This window comes from Barbus barbus (genome assembly GCF_936440315.1).
Source record: "Barbus barbus genome assembly, chromosome: 3".
Lineage (NCBI taxonomy): Eukaryota > Metazoa > Chordata > Actinopteri > Cypriniformes > Cyprinidae > Barbus > Barbus barbus.
The window spans coordinates 39,163,295-39,187,079 of NC_136731.1; the positions used below are offsets into that span (position 1 = coordinate 39,163,295).

At 36.9% G+C, this 23,785-nt stretch overlaps 1 protein-coding gene across 1 annotated transcript; it reads left to right on the forward strand.

Annotated features, from left to right (window-relative positions):
• The first annotated feature begins 4,370 nt into the window (after positions 1 to 4,370).
• Positions 4,371 to 23,735, forward strand: scn4ab (sodium channel, voltage-gated, type IV, alpha, b). Its single transcript, XM_079382540.1, has 25 exons — positions 4,371 to 4,465; positions 5,762 to 6,086; positions 6,189 to 6,307; positions 6,465 to 6,575; positions 7,538 to 7,666; positions 9,221 to 9,312; positions 9,444 to 9,701; positions 9,861 to 9,924; positions 10,115 to 10,256; positions 10,623 to 10,820; positions 10,907 to 11,117; positions 11,221 to 11,459; positions 11,588 to 11,761; positions 13,064 to 13,420; positions 13,967 to 14,329; positions 15,860 to 15,977; positions 16,258 to 16,412; positions 16,500 to 16,673; positions 17,554 to 17,676; positions 17,875 to 18,156; positions 18,264 to 18,317; positions 18,434 to 18,575; positions 18,659 to 18,759; positions 18,871 to 19,141; positions 20,378 to 23,735. Exons 1-25 carry the CDS (start codon positions 4,392 to 4,394, stop codon positions 21,613 to 21,615), a joined length of 5,514 nt encoding a protein of 1,837 aa, XP_079238666.1. The 5' UTR covers positions 4,371 to 4,391; the 3' UTR covers positions 21,616 to 23,735.
• Positions 23,736 to 23,785: the final 50 nt, after the last annotated feature.

The window sequence follows — 23,785 nt, forward strand, 5'->3', positions numbered from 1 at the left end:
CTTCAGATATTAAAAGCAGGGAATGAATTGTATCAGTTATATCCATTACTTCTGAATCTTGCATTCGATGATGACACACACAAAACAGGATGAAGACGAGGGAGCTGACTTTGAGAGAAAAGCAAGCATTTTGGATGCTAAAAGAAAAGAGGAAGTCAATTAGAGCTATAGAAAAAACAAAGGGCATGGAGAAATCAAGAGTTTGGAAACCACCAGTGACACCAGCAACCAACAATGACCTGATCGGCTGAGAAAACAACAGTAGTTGATGACAGACAAATCATAAAAGCTGTGAAAATGAACCCTAAAAGACGTGTCTGTAAAATCATCAACAACTTCCAGAAAGCTGGGGTGATGCTCTGGCTATCTTTTGTCCTCAGGAGACTTTGACACAGAATTACAGATGCTACACAGCAAGACGCAAACCTCTGACCAGCTCCAAAAATAGAAAGGCAAGATTAGAGTTTGCAAAAAAGCACAAAGGTGAGCCAGAAGAGTTTTTGAACTGTTTTTATGGACCGAGGAATTTATAAGGGCAAAGAAATGGAAAGTCTTAGATTGCCCAAGTCAATCCCCAGATATAAATCCAATTGAACATGAATTTCACCAACTGAAGAGGAGAGTAAAGGCAGAAACTCCTCAAAACAAACAACAATTGGAATTGGCTGCATTAAAGGCTGGGAAAAGTATTTCAAAGGATGAGACCAAGAGTGTGGTGATGTCTATGGGTCACAGACTCACTGCTGTGATTGTGTGCAAGGGATCTGCAACTAAATAATAGCTTTTAATCTTTTATATCTACCTTATGTTCAACTGTCCCAATATTTATGCTCACATCAATGAGTGCGATGAACTCTAAAAGTGCTGTTCTTTTTATTTGGTAACACATGTATGTGTTGAAACGGCTAATAATAAAATGTGACATTCTGTAGTTTTGTCTCATATTCATCTTTTAATCATATTTGCAAATGTGTTGACTCCACAGCCAACAGAGCAATTTTGTCCTTACTGTTCCAATGCATATGGACGGCACTGTATATAACGAGGACATGAAAATGCACTGGTACTGCATTACAGGGATCACCGTCTCTCTCTTGTTGCCCTGGTCTCTCTGAGAGTGAGAGATGAAGAAAGGGAGACATAAAAGCACAAACACATGTGTGCGTGATCAGAAGAAGACCAGATTGGAGCAGTGAAGCCCAATAGTTGTGGGAAAATATCAGCCATCATTCATCTCTGACAGCCGAGATGAAAAATAAACTGGCAGGAGTGCATTTGGAAGAGGGAACAGTTGAGGTGGCTTGCAGTCCAGTACATGTAACCCAATCTAACGGGTTTACAGTCCTCTTGAAGGCCCTGTCCCAAATGGAGCACTTAATGTGCACTGCAAGTCTGAGAAGTCCACAAGACTGTAGGGTGTCCCGTTTGACATTTTAGGCTTCAGAAGGTCCTTGATGTGGCCTTTTACCAACCCCACACTGGTTTGTGGACTACAGTGGACTTCACTACAGCTTGTGTATTGAATCTGTTGTGTACAGTGTGAAGTCTTAAAAAAAGAGAAGAACAGGAATAATATGTTAAAAGTGTATGTTTCTATTTAATTATCTGAATACTGAGATTTGTATACACACACTCACACACATATATATATCAAATGTCACAGTAATAATTTTTTTATATATATATTCGATTTCTATTCTAGCATTTTGTATTATTACAGTTTCTACAAAAATATTAAGCAGCACAACTATTTTTAACTGTTTATTGTATGTAGATAGATAGATAGATTATTATTATTTTTTTAAGTTGTAGTAATGTTTACTGAATGTGACTGGGACATGAAATTACATTTGAAGAGTTCAGATTCAAAAGCCTCTAAGTGCCATCTGAAATTTTCTTCTAAAATAAGCATTTTTATCAGGCTTTTATATTTATGTTCGGTTATTTCACTAATTGCATAGAAAAGGACCTATACATTGCCTTTAGCAACAAAATTACTGAACGTATATATTTAAAAGACAGAAAATGGCACTGAGTTAGGATGTAATGATTTTTAGGCGGCCTTGAATAAAAAGGCAGAATGACCCCACAGAAAGATCGAGTGGTAGGCGGGGAGGAATTTAGCAGGAGGCGGGGCTTGTTTATCGGCACAATTTAAGCGAGCAAACACACGGCAGGAATGAGTGGAGTCACCAGTAACCCGACACTGTACGGGGTGATGGCCTACAGCAGCTGCTGAGGTACCGCATGAGTCCTCAACTTCGGTCCCTCCCAACTTCAGACCGACGCTCTAAATCATAACAAATTGAATAAATTCACGGTAGCACAATCTGAAGAACCCAAACACCTGTTTGCCAGGGGGTGACAGCTATATGAATCACCAGCAGGCGTGCCGAGCATAATAGGCCTCATTAGAGACTGTAGGTCGTATCACGTTCCTGTCAGAACAGGTGGGTCTGTGTTATGTAACAGCAGAATGACCCCAGCTCACCTTTGGCTCCTGACCGGCGCTTTAAGGAGTAGCATAAACACAGGTCTCAACACCCAGCACATGGACCAATGAGCAGATCCCAAAGTGTGTCAAAGAACATCCATGTGTTTTCATTACTTTTGATGGATTCTTGGGGTTATTTCATTAAAAATGTCTTCACGGATATTCTCTAGACAAAATAGTGGACATTATGGAATAGGAAATACACTATTGTCAGGGTAGCATAATGGTTCATAAAAATCTAGGCTGTGAGGGATATAAGTACAGCATGTTCAATGAATTGTACTGTTGTTTAAAAACAATTCAGTTGTTTAGCTGTAGAAACATTTTTCCAGAAATCTTCCAGTAGACAAAAACTCCATAAAACAGTTTTGAAAATTACATGTGATCTAGGATACTGCATGACATCAAAGGGGCACTAAATATGTCCCACAAAGCTTTGTTTTCATATGCATAAAATTCAATAACATCTACCCTGACTGAGGTCTATTGTATGTAGGTTGCAATAATGCTTATGATTATACACAAATTGCAGAATAATTGCAAAAAATTGCATTCTGTTATGAAAACTGTGATTTATTGTATGGTGTCTTCTTTTGTAATCAGCCTCACATTAATATTTAATATTGGTTGTTGGCTTCAAAATATAAATGATTGCTAAATTGACCAAAAATCTTTATATCACATCCCTAAAAATCCCTTTAAATGTTTTCTCCCCAATGTTTAGAAATGGGTAAATATGAAATCTAATCTATTTCTTGTAACAAGGCAGAATTGTTTACTTAAAGGTATAGTTCACCCAAAAAATTTAATTTTGTCATTATTTATGACAAATATTTATGTTTGTTCCAAACCTGTATGAGTTTCTTTCTTATGCTGAACACAAAATAATATATATTTTGAAGAACCAAACAGTTTTGTATGAGGATTTGCATAAGAAATACTTGTGCTTGTTGGTGATGTTTGTATTGATGTGTCAAGTGTTTGTAATTCGGGATATGCATGGAGATTGGCATTGTATATATACCATATATATCAACTGTTCGATTTCCAGCATTCTTCAAAGTATTTTCTTTTATGTTCAACATAAGAAAGAAACTCATACAGGTTTGGAACGACATAAGGGTGAGTAATTACAATTTTTAAGGTGAACTGTCTCTTTAAGTGTCTCAAACAAAGCTTTGAATATCTTTTTATGGCATTAACACTGCAAAAATAACTTTTTGATCATCACTCCTATAGAGGCTGCTAATCAAATTGAGCCTTGCTGTTTTCAAAATAACTTTAAAAATCCATTTAAATTTCAAAATGTAATTTCAAAAACTGGGAAGATGTGAGAAAGACTGAGATAGTGACCAGCCCCCGTCTGGGTGGGTTTGGCACCAAAACACAGCTTCTGGGAAGTTAGCAGTGCTCTTCTCTCCATGCACGTTCATGTGCAGTGAGTCACCGCTTCACACAGCCGCTGTGCCTAGTCTACAGATAGACTTGAATAAAGCCGCTGTTTTGTTGATTTTTCACATTAAAAACCCATAGATTTCTGTGTATAGGTGCAGAAATGTAAGCTGTCACATATCATAACATGGGAAATATACTCAATGAACAATTTGAACTTTGTTCTTTCATAATTAGATTCGTAAATGGCACTTCTCATCACTGTTTCTTTTCTAAGAACTCGAATCGAAGTTCACTGAAACCCAATGAAATCGAATCTTTGTGATCTGAGTTGTTTTGTTACTCTGAGGGGGCAGGGTTTCAGGGTCCCTGGACCCAAAAGTAAAAAAGCGGCCCACAAACCTCAGCACACATTTGGAGTAACATCCTTCAATTTGTCTAGAGCTTTTAACTGTACGCAGAATTTGGAGACACAGCAGCCATGCCTAAGCGAAAGATAAACCTGATGCAGGTTTGGCGCAGGAATCGTGCTGCTCACCCAAACAGAGCTAAGAACCTAAAACTATGGCCACGTCAACTGTAAGTTTGAAAAATGTTAAAAAAGGGTTACTTCTTTGGTCTGTATACACCACTTGATAGCGAGAGATGCTCATTGTTGTGGAGCTCAAACATTTGTTTGTTGTGACAGTGCTGTGATAGTAATAGTGCTTTAATTGTGATGTGATGTACAGTTTATTTAAACTGGAATATTATGCTTAGATTTAGTTTTTAGTGTTGTCTTTTTTATTTTTCTATGTCCTAAAAAAGAAAGAGCCTTTCTTGAAATTTAGACTTTATATCTCACAGTTATGAGAAATAAAGTCATCTCACTAAATGGCAAGCAAAAGAAAAAAAGAAGTGTATATTTGTGTTATTTCAGAAGTTTGGGGTTGGTAAAAATTTTTAATAGCTGCATTTATCTAATCAAAAATAAAGTAAAAACAGTAATATTGTTAACAGTTATTATAATTTCAAATATATCTCAATGTAAAATGTAATTCATTTCTCTGACTTTTAAATAAATACAGTAAAACAGTTATGTTGTTACAGTTATTATAATTTCAAATATATTTGTAATGTAAAATGTCATTTCTTTCTCTGAATTTGAAATAACTCTTTTCTATTATAATGTTTTTTAAGTATTTTCTTTCTATGATGGCAAAGCTGAATTTTCAGCATCATTACTTCAGTCTTCAGTGTCACATGATCCTCCAGAAATCATTCTAATATGCTCAAAAGACATTTTTTATTATTATTGTCAATGTTGAAAACTGTTGTGCTGCTTGATAATATTGGTGAATACATTTTTTCAGGATTCTTTTATGAAAAGAAGTTGAAAAGAACAGCAGTTATTTGAAATAGAATGTTATGTAACAATATAAAAATCTTTGAATTTTGATCAGTTTAATGCATTGTGATGATATAAAAGTATTAGCAGTGTATAAAATCGTTGCCTTGGAATTATAAGGTTCTATCTCACATTTTTGTCAAAATTTAGTTATTCGCATATTCTTATTCTGTGACAACTTATTTACATTATGTGATGTTTCTTTTGTAAGCTGTGTGCATTTTGGGTCTTTTTTAAGAAAACAAAAAGGGTTCTATCTACAGAAGTCTATGGAATGCAAAAACTTTAAAGCTCAAAATCTCAAAACTGCTCAGAATGCAGATAGAACCTTATAATTCCAAGGCGGCGTAATGTCACTTTAACTTTACTCGATATATCTCAGAATAACCTGTTTTATCTCATAAAAACTTTTGTATGTGTGCAGAAATTAAGCTGTGATGGTAGATGCTATTTATAATGTAAAATATTAATACATTTTGTACCTGCAGGGCACAATTGAGAGACCCCGAAGTGGTGGCAGCCCTCCTTCAGCAGAATGTCAAGATGGCGCGTCTACTCCCTCCCACTGGCAGCAATGTGTTCCGCCCCTTCACTTTGGAGTCGCTTGCCGAGATCGAGCGGCGGATGGCAGAAGAGGCCATCGAGCAGGAGCAGATGAAGGCCCAGAATGTCGAGGTGCCTGAGGAGGATCTGCCCAAACCCAGCAGTGATTTGGAAGCAGGAAAGGCCCTACCCTTCATCTACGGCGACCCTCCGTCGAATCTCCTCAATGTTCCTCTGGAAGAGTTGGATCCATTCTACAAAGCAAAAAAAGTCAGTGGCAAAAGCCCAGATGTCAATAAATATTTACAAATCTGGCTTATCAGACCAACATTTATACCACAAGAGATTTTGTGTCCCTTTTTTGTTTTGCAGACGTTCATCGTGGTCACCAAAGGAAATACAATATTCCGATTCAATGCTGAACCTGCATGCTACGTTCTAAGTCCATTCAGCCCCATTCGACGAGTGGCCATAAGAATACTCATACATTCATATCCTTCAAATAACGCCATGAAAATAATAATTATATATAATGTCATTTTATGTATGTATATCAACATATAACAATGTTCTCCATCTGCTCTTTGATTTCCATGTATTATTTAGGTTGACATCTTAACTTTGTGTAATGCTTCTTGCTTAATTTAGTTTTCCTTTACTTCACAACAAATTATTTAGCATGTTCATCATGATAACCATCTTGTCAAACTGCGTGTTCATGACGATGGGTGACCCTCCAGCATGGAGCAAAATAGTAGAGTAAGATTTGCACCATGTCTCCAAAATCTATCCCAGCATTCTTTAAATACTCAACACCACCAATGACAACTGATCACAGAGCGGCCATCTATCTATCTATCTATCTATCTATCTATCTATCTATCTATCTATCTATCTATCTATCTATCTATCTATCTATCTATCTATCTATCTATCTATCTATCTATCATGTCTGTCATGCTACCAATACTGTTCCGTCTATTTAAAAAATATTTTCTAAACTCTGCTTTTCTAGTTAAAAATTATAGGCAACATGAATATCAATTCATTTTAATTCATCTTCTTTAAATTTTAATTACAATTCTCCATTCACAGTTTTTCTCAGTCGCTTTGGTACATTTCTCGAATCATCCTTGACATTTGCAAAACAGTAAGTGCATTTCTCAAAACAACTCGTACAAATAGCAAAACACCATGGATTACCTGAGATATGTAGAAAATATGCTTGACAGTTTATGACAACTAGATCAACCATTTTGCATTTAATGACTTATACGATGAACTAATGACTAGATGTTTTGAGGGGTACTATATAATACATTTTGAGCAACATGACTTAAGCAATTGATAATGTAGGAAACAGCAGAGAATTGTACATAATCATTTGCATGGATGTACCAAAGCATTTGCAACTTGTTCAAAGAAATGAGAAACTGCTTTTTTGATGTGCACAAGTGGCACAATGATGTGAATATTGAACAGGTAGTTTTCAGAATTTCAATTCTGATCTGAGAAATGTACCAAAGCGACTGAGAAAAACTGTAATTCAAATTCAGGAAAATTCAATGAAATTCTTAATTCCTTTCTGGTGCACAACCTTGATATTTAATGCTCTTGACATAAAATCCACATAAAATGATCTAACCGGCAACATAAAGTGGAAGTTATTGAGACACATTTATATGCCTTGATTGTTTATTGTGTAATTTGATCCCTCTTAGGTACGTTTTCACTGGCATCTACACCTTTGAGGCGCTTGTGAAGATACTGTCCAGAGGCTTCTGCATTGGTGATTTCACATTCCTGCGAGATCCATGGAATTGGCTGGATTTTATGGTCATCTCCATGGCGTAAGTATGACCCTGATGAATATAGATGTAAAATCAGAACTTAAAAAAGCGAGTGCAAAGATTTGTTATGGCTCTCAATGTACTGATGAAAGTGAAAAATGTATAAAAAACAAACAAATAAAGTGCTAAATGTTCAATACAAAATGCTGCATTATAAATATTTCAAATAGCGTTGTGATTAAATGCAAATTGATTGTTCAGAAGAGGATTGGAATAGTTTACTTTTTTATTTTTAAAAGCAGTTTCCGTAATCAGATGCTGTTCCGAATAGTCAGCGTAGTGTGTGACTGACTAATCAGTTTTTGCTCTGTCAGGGTATGTGGCGCATGAGATAGGTGGGGCCTGGCAACCACATTAGACACAGATGCATTGTGAAAATACCCACTCAGATGTGAGAGGTCAAATGTCAGTTTGTTTACAGCATCACCAAAAGTTTAATGAGGGCTGCGCGCAGGTCCCGGTCCTCTGAAGACAGTCCTCCTCAGCTTCTCCATGCGTGTTCCCGAGGTCCACCCTCACCTCCGTTTACAATCACAGCCTGGCTGAATGAAAATGTTTATCCACTTGTAAAGCGAGATCACTTACCAGGTCTATTTTTAGCAGTAAATCTCAGCTTCACACTTTGGCCCTCTTCAGAACACTAAAAGGCTGCGGTTTGATTGTAGTTCTGATGGTGTACAAGGACTTTTGAGATCCCAAGTTGTTATCATTACTGCTGCATTCCCTCTGCTGTAAACCGTAGTATTCCTAAAAGTATTTTAGTATACATACAGTAGTCTATAAACTATTTTTGTTGCAGGTTATCAAAAAAACTGAATAAACGTTATTTCCCCTTGATCTTTAGTCAAGTAAATCCTCAATATATAAAGTCGGAGTGCAGGATGTTGGATATTTTAGCTTGCTAGCTTAATTTTTAAACTACGAATTTCAGCCAAAGCTTATTTCTCTCAATATTCTTCACAGTATTTTAGTAAATGTCTCCTGAACTACTTCTACAGAAATTTCGTTGCCTGAAGTTCACAGATAATTACATGCTGTGATCCAGTTGCCCAACAGGCATCTCACTTGCTATTGGTCCATAGTATACACATAATGATGGCATTTGGCTTCTGTGATCGACTGTTGCACTCAAGCTAAATATAGTCTACACTGAACATATCTCTTACGCCAGCAATTTCTACGCTCCTTAGAAGACCATACTTGTGGAGGAAAAACAAAGTGACACTAATAAAACGCTGAGACTCTGCTTGAGCAGACTCTTACAAAAATATGGTTTAAGAAAGTTCACTTCAATAAAAGAGATTCATTTGAATGCACACTTTCTTCAGCCGGAAATATTTCAAAAGAACAACATTAAAACAAAGGATTACACAAATCATACGTAAATCATTGCCAATGACCAGATATACAGGTATATCCAGACATGTTGGAACCTGTTGCAGTTACTTAAATCTAACATTGACTACTTTTTTTTTTATGTATACAGTGTAAGTGGTATAATTATGAGGTTTTAAAATAATAAGCAAATGATAATCCTCTTCACTTCATGCACAGGTACCTCACAGAGTTTGTGGACTTGGGGAATATATCAGCTCTGAGGACTTTCCGTGTTCTTCGGGCCCTGAAAACAATAACTGTTATTCCAGGTCAATACAGCATTTCACATGGCTACAGGAAAAATGAATGCTACTCACTTGAAGTCAAAATGTCACATTAATGTTTTTTTGTATAATTTGGGAGTACTTCAGCTGAGATTTTGTTGAACTGCATATTCCAGGTCTTAAAACCATCGTTGGCGCTTTGATTCAGTCAGTGAAGAAACTGGCGGATGTCATGATCCTCACTGTCTTCTGTCTCAGCGTGTTTGCTCTCATTGGCCTGCAACTGTTCATGGGAAATTTGCGGCAAAAGTGTGTCCGGTCTTTTGACTGGAGCAACAGTGATAACCTGACCATGCTCTTCAATCACACAGACATCAATGGCACTGAAGCTGCCAACAGCACATTCAACTTTCAGGAATATATTGAAAATTCAGGTGACTTTTTACATCACTGTGACATGAAATGTAGCCCACAATTGCTGCACATATGAATTATTATGAAAACAACTTGTTGCTTACTTTATTTGAACCATTTTAGTGTTCAGATTCTCCCTGCAGTGGTATTGATTGGTGATTTCCATTCCTTTTCCATAGACAACTACTACTATGTGCCTGGCCATTTGGATCCATTACTTTGTGGGAACAGCTCTGATGCAGGGTATGTTATTCAAATATGCTATTTTCTTACTAAGTAATCCTCTAAATCAACTTTGAATTGACACTGTGCATTACCAGCAGCAAGCAGAAATTTCAATACTAATTGTACTGTATTCAAAAAAGCAGTTTTCAGCAAACTAAGTACATATAAATTGTTGATTAAATGACCTGTTTGCCATTGCTGTTCACAGGAAGTGCCCTGAGGGATACACATGCATGAAAGCTGGCCGAAACCCAAATTATGGCTACACTAGTTATGACAGCTTTGCGTGGGCTTACTTAGCCCTTTTCCGGCTAATGACTCAAGACTTCTGGGAGAACTTGTTCCAGTTGGTGGGTATATGCATCTTGTTAAAGTCACATTGTTCTTTGCTTTCTTTTATGTGCACCGTAACAAAACCTAAGATTGTCCAATACTTTCAATTCATTTCAGCAAAAAAACACAGCAAAGGGAATGCTTGTTTAAAGTGTGCTGCCATTTAAATTTTTAGGGTCAGTGTTGTTGTTTTTTTTAAAGAAAATATGTTTATTCAGAAACAAAACAGTAAATAAAGAAGGAATGGAAAGCTGTTCATTTGAACTCTAGCAATCTTGGGGGGGCTTTTTCCACAAAAAGTATCAGCAGCTCTGTTGTTTTCTATGCTTTTGTGATTGAACAAGAACACGAATGAAGCATAAAAAGTCTCTTAAATGTTTCAGACGCTCCGTGCCGCAGGGAAGACATACATGATCTTCTTTGTAGTCATCATCTTCTTGGGTTCGTTCTACCTCATCAATCTGATTCTGGCTGTGGTGGCCATGGCGTATGCTGAACAGAATGAAGCCACCATTGCAGAAGCTAAAGAAAAGGAGGAAGAGTATGCAAAAATCCTGGATCAGCTCAAGAAACAAGCTGAGGTTTGTCAAACTTTTTCATAGGGCCTTGGATCATTTGGTTTGAATAATACTGAGTGTCAGTTCTGATTTCGTCTGCCATCAAGCAGCAGAAGAACAGCATGGTAAATGGCAGTAAAACATCACTATCAAGCAAAAAGAAAGGTGAGGATGAACAAATGCAGAACGACTATGACGGGATCGCATTGAAGCCCCTCTCAAAGTCAAATGGATCCAAAGGTAGCATGGATTACTTGGAAGTCCCTGACTCGCAGATGAGAAAACCGAGTGCAGTGAGCACCACAGACAATGCTTTAGATGGTAAGTTAGTATTTTGCTTTAGTGTAAATAATGAGATCCACAATAATTAAAGAAGTCAAATCATACTTTTGTGTTTTGTCTGTTAAAATACTTTCATCAATAGAGCTGGAGGATATTCAAAGGCCGTGTCCTCCCTGCTGGTACAAGTTTGCTGACATATTCCTCAAATGGGATTGCTGCTTGCCATGGGTGAAATTCAAGAAGTTTATCTGCTTAATTGTAATGGACCCTTTTGTGGATCTGGGCATTACCATCTGCATTGTGCTCAACACTATGTTCATGGCTATGGAGCACTATCCTATGACTGAACATTTCGAGCACATGTTGTCAGTGGGAAACCTGGTACATAGATCTACCTATCAATATTAACTTGAATATTTACACTGAAAACTTTATTATACTATAGTTATTTTGCCAGCATACAAAAGCTTATGTTTTTCTTGCATCATGATATCTTCTTTCCCCTGCAGGTTTTCACCGGTATCTTCACAGCAGAGATGGTGCTAAAACTGATTGCACTGGACCCATATTATTACTTCCAAGTTGGCTGGAACATTTTTGACAGCATAATTGTGACCATGAGTCTGGTGGAGTTGGGTTTAGCCGATGTTCAGGGCTTGTCTGTGCTGAGATCCTTCCGTTTGGTAGGTGAAATGTCATTGTTTGACTGGCTCTTAAAGGGATTTTTCACCAATACTCACCGTTGATCCAAACACATAATCATTTTTTATGCAGAAGTCAAAAGAAGTGAGAGCTATCGGAAATGGATGGGGACAAATGGCTGTCAAGCTCAAAAAAGGACAGAAAGCACATAAAATAAAAGCCATATGTGACCCTGGAGCACAAAACCAGTCATAAGTAGCACGGGTATATTTGTAGCAATAGCCAAAAATACATTGTATGGGTCAAAATTATTGATTTTTCCTTTATGCCAAAAATCATTAGGATATTAAGTAAAGATCATGTTCCGTGAAGATATTTTGTAAATTTCCTACTGTAAATATATCAAAATATAATTTTTGACTAGTAATAATATGCATTGCTAAGAACTTCATTTGGACAACTTTAAAGGTGATTTTCTCAATATTTCGATTTTTTTGCACCCTCAGATTCCAGATTTTCAAATAGTTGTATCTCGGCCAAATATTGTCCTATCATAACAAAAGCTTATTTATTCAGCTTTTAGATGATGTATAAATCTCAATTTCCAAAAATGTACCCTTATGACTGGTTTTTGGTCCATGGTCACATATGATAGGTTCATGTGTGGAAAAATCTTAAATTAAGTATTTTTTTACTGAATATATCACTTGACAGCAGTGGTCACCTTTCATATTCATTTTCTATAAATAATTCCCTTTTCATTGGAAGAAAAAAAGTCATATAGAAAGAAAAAAACATGATGATAAAATTTATTTAAAAATGAAAATGTATTTAAAATAATAACTTTCTATTTTAATTTACAGTATATTAAATTGTAATTTATTGATGCAAAGCTAAATTGTCAGCATCATTACTCCAGTCTTCAGTGTCACATGATACATGATTCTAATATGTTGATTGGCTGCTAAAGAAACTTTTATTAAAATTAAACAGTTTTTAACTATTTTAAAATATTTGTTGAAACCTTGATACTTTTTTCAAGGTTCTTTGATGAATAGAAAGTTCAAAAGAACAGTATTTTTTTTAAATGGAAATCTTCTGACATTATAAATGCATTTACTTACAATTTTGAACAATTTAATATATTTTTGCTGAATAAAAGTATTATTTTTTAATTATTGACCCCAAACTTGAAATGGTAGAGAGTGAAAATTGTGTTTTTGCATTGTAATAAAGAAGTACATTTTAATGCATTTTATATACAACAATTGTTGGAATTGCAATTTTCAGAATTTGAGCAATGACTAAAATATTTATTCAAATCATGACTCTTTTGGTTGCAGATGCGTGTGTTCAAGCTGGCAAAATCTTGGCCAACCCTAAACATGCTGATAAAGATCATCGGTAATTCTGTGGGTGCTCTTGGGAATCTGACCCTCGTCCTGGCCATTATTGTCTTCATCTTTGCTGTGGTGGGGATGCAGCTTTTCGGAAAAAGCTACAGGGACTGTGTGTGTAAGATCTCGGCGGATTGCGAGCTCCCTCGCTGGCACATGACAGATTTCTTTCACTCGTTCCTCATCATCTTTCGCATTCTATGTGGGGAATGGATCGAAACAATGTGGGACTGCATGGAAGTGGCTGGCCAAGGCATGTGCATCGTCGTCTTCATGCTGGTCATGGTTATAGGAAACCTAGTGGTGAGTGGATTTCCAGATTTTCATAATATTTCTTCATATAATGCTATTTTTACAATTATTATATTTGGATTTTTAATAACAATTAATGACCATTTAAAGGGATAGTTCACCCAAAAATGAAAATTCTGTCATTAATTACTTAGCCTCATGTCGTTCCAAACCCGTAAAACATTCGTTCATCTTCAGAACACAAATGAAGATATTTTTGATGAATCTGAGAGCTGTCTGACCCTGCATAGACAGCACTGCAACTGAAACCGTAATTTTATGAAGCTACTAGAATAATTTTTGTGCTCAAAGAAAACAAAAGTTATGACTTTATTCAAAAATCTCTTCTATTCCGACATGAGGGTGAGTAATTAATGATATAATTTTTGTTTTTGAGTGAACTAACCCTTTAATGACAATGAAAATACAATTTTCTTACTATTCCATTCTTGAATGGCCTCATTGGCCACCAATCCCTATCTCTTTACAATTTTAGTTTGTCATTGTATTTCATCTTTGAATTATTATGTTGTTTTTTTTCTCATTCTCGTCCTGAAGGTGTTGAACCTCTTCCTTGCTTTGCTGCTCAGCTCGTTCAGCGGAGACAACCTGGCAGCATCTGATGATGATGGGGAGATGAACAATCTGCAGATTGCCATTGCTAGAATGACAAGAGGCGTTGACTGGGTAAAGGCCTTTGTTATCGGACATTTGAGACAATGTCTAGGCCTGAAGCCAAAGGAAGAGGGTGTGAAAGCAAACGAAGAAAGCGATTCTAAAATGGCCACCATGAATTCCAGTCTGTCCATTGTCAAAGTGCCTATAGCCAACGGTGAATCAGATGATGATGATGACGACGATGATAATGGCAACAGCTCTTCTGAGGATGAAGACAAAGAGGACGTCGATAAAAATACTAAAGTGAGTTTTTTTCAGTGCAAAATGTTCATAGTTTTGTTCCTAATATCTAATGTGGAAGATCACACAAATGCAAAAACGGTTGCCAGAGTATCACTGGCATCCATCCATCAACACCTCTTGACACCTAGACATGTGTCTCAAATACTGTGACACCTGCAAAGTCCATTTGGAGCCCCTCGGGTCATCTTGTTTAGAGAATATGTCTAAGGAATGGCAGAAACATGTGACACGGTGACGGGGCGTGGGAAAGATCTCCAGCATGATTAGTTACCTTACTGAACAACGTTCTGACCAGCACCCATTTTACGACAACCCGTTTAAAGCATGTCAGTGCCATAAATCCCTATATCCCAATTCCCTGTAAAATGTACATCTTTCCAGTTCAGGTCATGCATTTTATTTCATATTTAATTTGTAGATGCACACTGGCCCTAATTCAATAGGCAACTGCTTGTTGGCATGCCTCTGTATCAGGTAACACAGTTCATATGTCATCCCCCCATGTGTCGCACAGCACTGCATTTCACATCTAGCTGCAGTATGTGTCAGAGAGAGGGAACATGAATGCAAATTTGTACTCAAGTCTCGCATGAACAATCTGAAGATCTGAAGTGGAATTTGAGGTTTCTGAGATAATGTACAGCTGAAAAGATTATCTAACCTTTACTTTTTTCAACATGAAGCGTCATCTTTTAGGTTTTAGTCGCATTAGAAACTTTTAACACACCTGCCAATGACAGGGAAATTGAGAAAAAATGCCCCTTATTATTGTCTGAATCAATTTTTGCAATCATTTTGTTCCTATGACTGTTTAAGCCATTTTTCCTTGCATGTACAAATTACAAAAAATTACGTGTTTGTTTTAGCAGGCAGTTTGTACATCTTTTTATATCTTTCACTTGGCATCACACTATACCTTTCCATTGACTTCCATTTGTACACACATGAACGCAGGAGACAAGAAACCTAAACTTGTGCGAATTTTGCGGTGTTCCAAAGTTCATGCTTGGTATCCCAGACAGCAACATAGTGTCCACCCACATCTGGCCCGCGTGAAATCCATGCGGGCCAGATGTGGGCCGGATCTGGGCCAACACTGCTTGCTGTCTGGGATACAAATTTGAACTTTGGAACGCCATGAAGTTCTAATGGCATGAAGATGTGTGACCAATAGGAGATTGATATGTCACAGCATGACCTCTTAACCAATTTAAAACAACACAAACTTTAAATCCACAAGATTGCCGCATTGTAGTAAAATTGAGTGGATTGTATAGTTACAATCATTTTTGATTGCATTGTATAATGAATCAGGTGTGTTGGAGCAGGGTTGGAACTAAAGTCTGCCAGACAGTTGGACATCCCTCGTCTCCACTTTACTCGATTTTGGCACTTGGAGACAAGTGTGAACCTCCCTTGAGCTGATTGAAAGTCTGTTTTGCCAGTTGCCAGATCAGCAGAGGATACTGAGTTGTTTATAAAAGTACTAATTATACCAGAAATTGATCGAAAGTGTTTTTATCTGTACAGAAGAAAGATGGAGATGAATCATCAACCTGCAGCACAGTGGACAAATCTCCTGAGGTAGAAGAGGTGGTAGAAGAGGAAGAAGAGGACTCCACTATCCCTGAGGACTGCTACACAGAGAGTGAGAAATGAACAATGCAGCCGATCTCACTGCAATTCATACATATTTTACGAGTTGCCAATTTGTACGAATGACCTACACCTAACCCCGCCCCTAAACCTACCCGTCACTGGGGTTTAGACAAATCATACTAAATCGTATGAGTGAGGTCGTACGAATTAGCCACCTCGTAAAATATGTACGAATTGGTCGTGAGATAGCGTTGGAACGATGACTTATCACTGTGTGTAGTATTGATTATATTCTTCTTATTAATGTTTGTGTTTGTCTGCGTTCCCAGACTGCATCAGGCGATGTCCTTGCTTGGAGCTTGATGTTTCCCAAGGTAAAGGGAAGACATGGTGGAATTTACGTAAAACCTGTTACACCATTGTGGAGCACAGCTATTTTGAAACCTTCATCATCTTCATGATCCTCCTCAGCAGTGGAGCATTAGTGAGTCCACTGAAAAAAAACATATATACCTGATTAACCACAGTCCATTGAAACCTCGTTTTTCATATGTATGTTTCTTTTTATTAGGCATTTGAGGACATATACATTGAACAACGAAGAATGATTAAAATCATCCTGGAATATGCAGATCAGGTCTTCACTTATGTGTTTGTCATTGAGATGCTTCTGAAATGGGTAGCCTATGGCTTCAAGGTCTATTTCACAAATGCATGGTGTTGGCTGGACTTTATCATCGTTGATGTAAGTATTAGTTCTTCCTAATTCTACAGACAATTTCAAGTTAAAATACATATAAAATTGACACTATTGTTTCCCAAGAAACTTGATTCATCTGTGATCCTTCAGACAAATTTGACCCACACTGAAAAGCCATTAAAAGTTCATGCATTCTTATAATCTTCTGGTGCTTATGCAGGACCAGATTACCTCTTAAAGTGCAGATCATGGTTCATTGCTGTAATATCTCAAATATTTTATAACAGCTTCTGTATTATTCTGCTATTAGTATGGATAGTGTACATCTTAAAGCTAAAAGTTTGGTTCTTGTGAATTTCACTAATAAATCTGAATCATTGTCACAGTTTATATGTCACAACAAATTCCAGTTCCAATTGAATTTGATTCATATTTCAGTGGTGTTATTTTGCTTTTTATTGCATTCAGTACAGACTGTGAATACACATTCCCAACTAAAAAAGATGTTTTCTTTTGTAGTGGTGCCCGGAATTATTATGTAATTAAATATATATTTGTAAAATCATTTGTAAAGATTAACAACAAAGTTTTTTTTTTCTACAGAATGCAGAAAACAACATTTTAACAGCCACTGAAAATACAAATAAAGTAAAAGGCCAATGGTCATCATTCAAATGAAACAGAAAATCAATTATTTTTAATTATAATTTTATTATTTTACCCACTTTCTTTAGAAAACATGAGGAAATATATAGATATTCTTAACAATGCATATTATTTATCAAAAATGATTTCAGGTCATTTTTACCCCATTCCTGATAAATAATCTGGATTTTAATGGTTATTATTACCGTTTCAAGAGATGACTTCAAGATGTATTATTGATGTAAAATAACCAGAAATATTTTAATTAATATTTCCACAGGTGTCCTTGATCAGTTTGACTGCAAATATCTTAGGCTACTCGGAACTGGGGGCCATCAAGTCTCTCAGGACTTTGAGGGCGTTGAGACCTCTTCGAGCGCTCTCCAGGTTTGAAGGAATGAGGGTGAGTTTTCTTCTGCCCACCCTCACCTTGACATCATTTATTCATTAGCAAATCCCTAATTTTATTAGCTCTCCTTGTTCTCGCATTTCTTTTCATATATTGTGCTGCTGACCATCTAATAAATTTTGAAGTTCAAAACCATAAACTTCTAACAATTTAAGGTTTGGTTCCAAGCTCTCACACTGTCTATTTCCACAGGTGGTGGTGAACGCTCTGGTGGGGGCCGTTCCATCCATCTTCAACGTTCTCCTGGTCTGCCTGATCTTTTGGCTCATCTTCAGCATCATGGGAGTCAACCTTTTTGCTGGGAAGTTCTACTACTGCTTCAATTTAACGTCCGAAGAATATTTCCCTATCACTCAGGTCAACAATAGGAGTGAGTGTCTTGAGCTCATGGAGGATGATCCAAATGTGCGATGGAGGAATATGAAGGTTAACTTTGATAACGTAGGCATGGGATATCTCTCCTTACTGCAAGTGGTGAGCATTTATATTAATCTTCAAATGTCTGCCCTCCATAAACAACTGCAATGTTAAATACTTTTAAAAATCGGATACTTCAAAATATGTTTTCATTTTGTTTCCAGGCAACATTCAAAGGATGGATGGACATCATGTATAGTGCTGTGGATTCTCGTGACGTAACGTTGATTTCAGCCTTTGACAGATCTCACAAATCTTGGCACAATCTTACATCTTTATTGTCCTCCTGTAATACATGTGTTACTCTTAATAACTCTTTTTGTTCTCTGTGTAGGTTGAAATGCAGCCAGACTATGAGTCAAACCTCTACATGTACATTTACTTTGTCATCTTCATCATTTTTGGCTCTTTCTTCACCCTCAATCTATTCATCGGTGTCATCATTGACAATTTCAACCAACAAAAGGCAAAGATAAGTGTCGGCACTTGGTCTTCTGGATCTGGAGTAACACTAAAATGCCTTCTGCCATGGAATAATTGTCTCTGTGTCTGTACTTAGGAGGAACTGACATCTTCATGACAGAGGAGCAGAAAAAATACTACAATGCCATGAAGAAACTTGGTGCCAAAAAGCCACAGAAACCAATTCCAAGGCCTACGGTAATATATACAGTCTTTTTCTCAGTTTAACCATTAAAACGAATAGACTTGAATCTGATTTTTAACGTACCTTCTTTTCCTCGGGATGCTCTTCTCTTTTGTTGTTTGAAGAACTGCTTCCAAGGTTTGGTGTTTGACCTGGTCACCAAGCAGTTCTTTGACATCTTCATTATGGTGATGATCTGCCTGAACATGGTGACCATGATGGTGGAGACAGATGACCAGAGTGAAGAGATGGAATATATTCTGTTCCTTATCAACTTCGTCTTCATCGTACTCTTCACCGGGGAGTGCATTCTCAAGATCATCTCCCTGCGCTATCACTACTTTTCCATTGGGTGGAACATTTTTGATTTTGTGGTGGTCATTCTTTCAATCTTAGGTAAGTCTGCTTTACTGATGGTAATTATTAAGTAATCACGAAGCAGAAAAATGTTAATTATTTGCTTATACTTTTACATCCATAATATTATAAATGTACAGTTTTATTGCTGGTCAGTGCTGTAATTTTTTCATATTATTTTAAGGTGAGCTTAAAGGGTACACGACTATGAAAATCACACAGCTTCAGTGTGACATCAATAAGAAAAAGTATAATTTCATAGATATTGTTAATAATAGTTGTTCGAAATGTATTAAAAATTGTTGCTGCTCCAATTAAGCTCAGTGTGCTCTCTTTAAGCTCTTCCACATTGAACGTCTATGTGAATACTTCATAAACAGGTTTTAAATATTAACTGATGGTCGTCACGTTAAGTTAATTGATTTTCTGTGGATTCTGTCATCTCAAATCTGCAGACTGGCTCTGATATTTGGTAACTAGCATCAACTTCTCCAGACTGTAAATCTGTGGAAAATCAGGGCAAAAATCACGTAGTGTATTCCAGCCTTAAGAGACTTTAGATAAGTTTAGATAAGCTTGATAACGAGGCTAGTTTCTATGTTCATCCCCATGAATGAAATGTTTTATTGGTTTGTTTTATTTAATGTGTTACTTAGCTGAACGTGGACTAGTCTAGATGTTGCAGTGTGCTTAGATGACACTTCCTTATGAATATATAACTGATCGACTTGAGTGCCTTGTTGCTTGATTCTAGTGTTCTGGGTTTTTTTTTTGTGATTGACTTTGTACCTTCAAAAAATATATTTTTTACAATTATTCTCCTTAAAATAAACAATAATATGTAATAAAATATGATGTGAGCTTAGTGGGAACAGGGGTGTGTTTAAAGGGTACAAAAATGTACCCATTAAGCACAGCTGGAATTGTGAATTTAATGATGTATATCTTAACTGAAATGCTTTTTTCATTTAAAATAAAATTAAATATTTTTGTGTGAGAGATTAATATTTTATTTTAAATGAACTTTTTGTACTGAAACCAATATCTTGTGCACTAAAAATGTCTCAATGTCGATTTTGGTGAGCTTAATAGGTACGTTTACCCTAATACATTTAGTAATTTACTTGTTTTACATGATACTTTTAGAGTCTTTCAAACTTCAAAATCACATAAACACCAACATGAATGCAAAGAGTACCTTGTAGACTAGATTTTCCCTTATACAGTATATCGGTGCTTATAATATTTCCTTGTTGATTCTTTCTCGTCTTACAGGTCTTTTGCTGGCAGATCTCATCGAGAAGTACTTTGTGTCACCTACGCTGTTTCGCGTCATCCGACTGGCCAGAATCGGCCGCGTCCTGCGGCTCATCCGCGGTGCCAAAGGAATCCGGACGTTACTGTTTGCGCTGATGATGTCACTTCCTGCCCTCTTCAACATCGGCTTGCTTCTATTCTTAATCATGTTTATTTTCTCCATATTTGGCATGTCCAACTTTGGGTATGTGAAAAAAGAAGGAGGCATCGATGACATGTTTAATTTCGAGACCTTCGGGAACAGTATCATATGCTTGTTCATGATCACAACCTCCGCCGGCTGGGATGGATTGTTGGCACCTATACTCAACAGCCCACCAGACTGTGACCCGGATTTGGATAACCCGGGATCGCCTGTCCGAGGAAACTGCGGGAACGCTGCGGTAGGCATCGTCTTCTTCTGCAGCTACATTGTCATGTCCTTCCTCGTTGTGGTCAACATGTACATAGCCATTATCCTGGAAAACTTCAACGTAGCGACGGAAGAAAGCAGCGACCCCTTGTGCGAGGACGACTTTGAAATGTTCTACGAAACCTGGGAGAAGTTCGACCCCACCGCCTCTCAGTTCATCGCTTACAGTGAGCTGTCCGAATTCTGCGACACGCTGAAAGACCCCCTGAGGATACCGAAACCGAACACCCTTAAGCTGATCACAATGGACCTTCCTATGGTCCCTGGCGATAAGATCCACTGTCTGGACCTTCTCCTGGCCCTCACTACAGAGGTGCTGGGAGATTCTGATGCCATGGATGGCATGAAAGCAACTATGGAGGAGAAGTTCATGGCCAACAATCCCTCAAAGGTTTCGTACGAGCCCATCACCAGCACTCTCAAACGGAAGCAAGAAGAAGTGGCCGCTTCGACCATTCAAAGAGCCTACCGCAAGCACGTCCTCAAACGCGGCCTCAAACATGCCTCGTATATGTACAGAGAGAAGATGGACTCAAAGAGACGAGGCCAAGAGGCTCCAGAAAAAGTGGGGATGATAGCTAAGAAAATGAGTTATCTGTATGGAGATCAAGCCATTGATGATGAAAAACCTACGGGTTTTTCCTTCTCTCAAAGTGGGAAACCACAGTACGGGGTTAAGCGTCCCCCGGTGAGAGTTCAGAGCGATGTGGTCTTACACTCTGCCCCTTTTCCCGTTCCTCACTCCTCAGCCGCTGCGGAAAACTTGAGGGAGTCCATTGTGTAACAGGTTCAATTCATGTGCACTTAACCTTTGGAAAGCCCAGCAATACTGAGACTTTAGGAGACTGTTCAGTGTTATACTTTGGCACACAACAGCCAAAATGAAAGAAATAATCAATGGCTCCTCTCAGTACTGCCCTTGAGAAGACGATCACCAACTGTTTGTCTAACGGCACTGGAAATGATTGGGCTCTTAGTGCAGGTATCAATGATTTTCATGCACAGAACCTGACATGACAACATTTTTTTTTTTTAAATGGAAATGATTACTAATCCTTCAAAACTAATTAAGAGGAATAACAGGAAGGATTTTTCATAAGTCCTGGCAAAGCCTAAAATAAATCCTGAATTACATACATTTTTTGCAGTATCTAATTTTATTGCATTAAACATTTAACACGTTTGAGATTTAGATTTACAGTTAATTTGATTGACTTTTCACAATTCAGTGTGACTAGCATTCAAAATAAACACATTTGCACTAAATAAAATTACCTGATTATTAGTACTTAAAGTATATTAGTCTTAACAGTGCACTGTAAAAAAACAAACAAATAAAACCATGTAATATTATGTATATTTGCCTTTATGCAGACTTTACTAACAGCAGTTCATTTGGTTTTCGACTCAAATACAAATTAAATCAAATAAAAGCAAAATCTCTAGTTGGCCCAAATATATCACTATAAGATTAACTAAGTCAGATCATAAAACACAAACTGTAGAAGAGTCTTCCGAACAGTTAGCTACCCAGCTGAACATATTGTAAATATGAATTCTGTAATGTTTAAATTGCCTAATGAGCCTTTTTGGTATGTGGGGTGTACTTGCAAATTGTTTATTGCAATTATATAGTCTGTGAAATCCTTATTTATGTAGGTAATTTTTTTATTTTTACTTTTAGATATCATTTATTATGAGCCAGATATGCAGTTGTGTCCTGAATGTCAGGTTGTTCTGCCCGGTTGTGTAGTGATAATGGATTTGATGACAACATATACAGATAATAATCTGTAGATTAAACTATGCAAAGGATTGCTTGAACAGGGCATTATATGTCAGAAAAACTACATGTACAAGATGTGTCAGGGTTAAAGGTAAAGAAACTGGCCAGATTTTTGTAAGCATTGTGTGGAGACTGATGTTCTGTGGACACATTTCTCATGTCTGCTACAGTAAGTCAGACTCAACAAGACTGACCTAATGTGGCTGTTAGCATCCCTATTATGTTTTAACATACTCATCCAGCATTTATTGCTCACTCATTAATGTATTGTCATTTTGGTGATCAGTGGTTTATTGCAAAGTTAACAATTTATCTCTCTCTCACATAACCAATTAAAACTTTTAACAGCGTTTATTTTTTGCTGACAGTTAAAGAGTTTTTAGGGGGGTGTTTATTTTTTTCATTTGCTTGTCATTTCACATCACTTTTTTTTTATTGAATTGGTGAAACATGTTTTACTTTTGAGGATCCATGTCATGTGATTAAACATGCACTGGCTACCGATGCTACCAATTTAATTAAGCCCTCCCAGCTAAAAGTGTTGGAACACTTAAAAATTACGTTTCTGATACTCTCAAGCTTTTATTTATGGCATTTCTTTCACTTTTATTCTATTTCTTGGTAGAATGCAAACCAACAGTGAGGGCGGGGAGCAGAAAGATTACAAGGACAAATGTAACCTATCCATAATTCAGATCGTTCATGCAATAATAATATGACAGAGATAAAAATAAGAATGCACAAGTAGACAATTTCCATATTTGCAGAATAACTGAATGCTAGTATTAACAGAGGCCAAATGCTTTTTTTTAAATATTTTTTATTAAATCGTACAAGACAAATTAATAATAATATTAATCAAAATGTATTTCATGTAATGCAATGATCAAAATCTTGCAGGTAATTGCATTTTCAAATTCAGCAAATTGTGAAATTTTTATTTAATCATTTTTAGATCCTTTTTTAATGTTCTGCTTACATTAATAACACTCTTTAGTGCACTGAATGTATTGACACCTCACAGTATCTGTCACCTGCTGAATGCATGTAATAGATCTTGCTTTGTAAATTTTATTGTATATTTTTTCTCTGTTTACATGACTGAAATAAACTTGTTTTTTGAGCCTTGGAGTTTTTATGTTCTAACAATATTGAATGCATTTAAGAG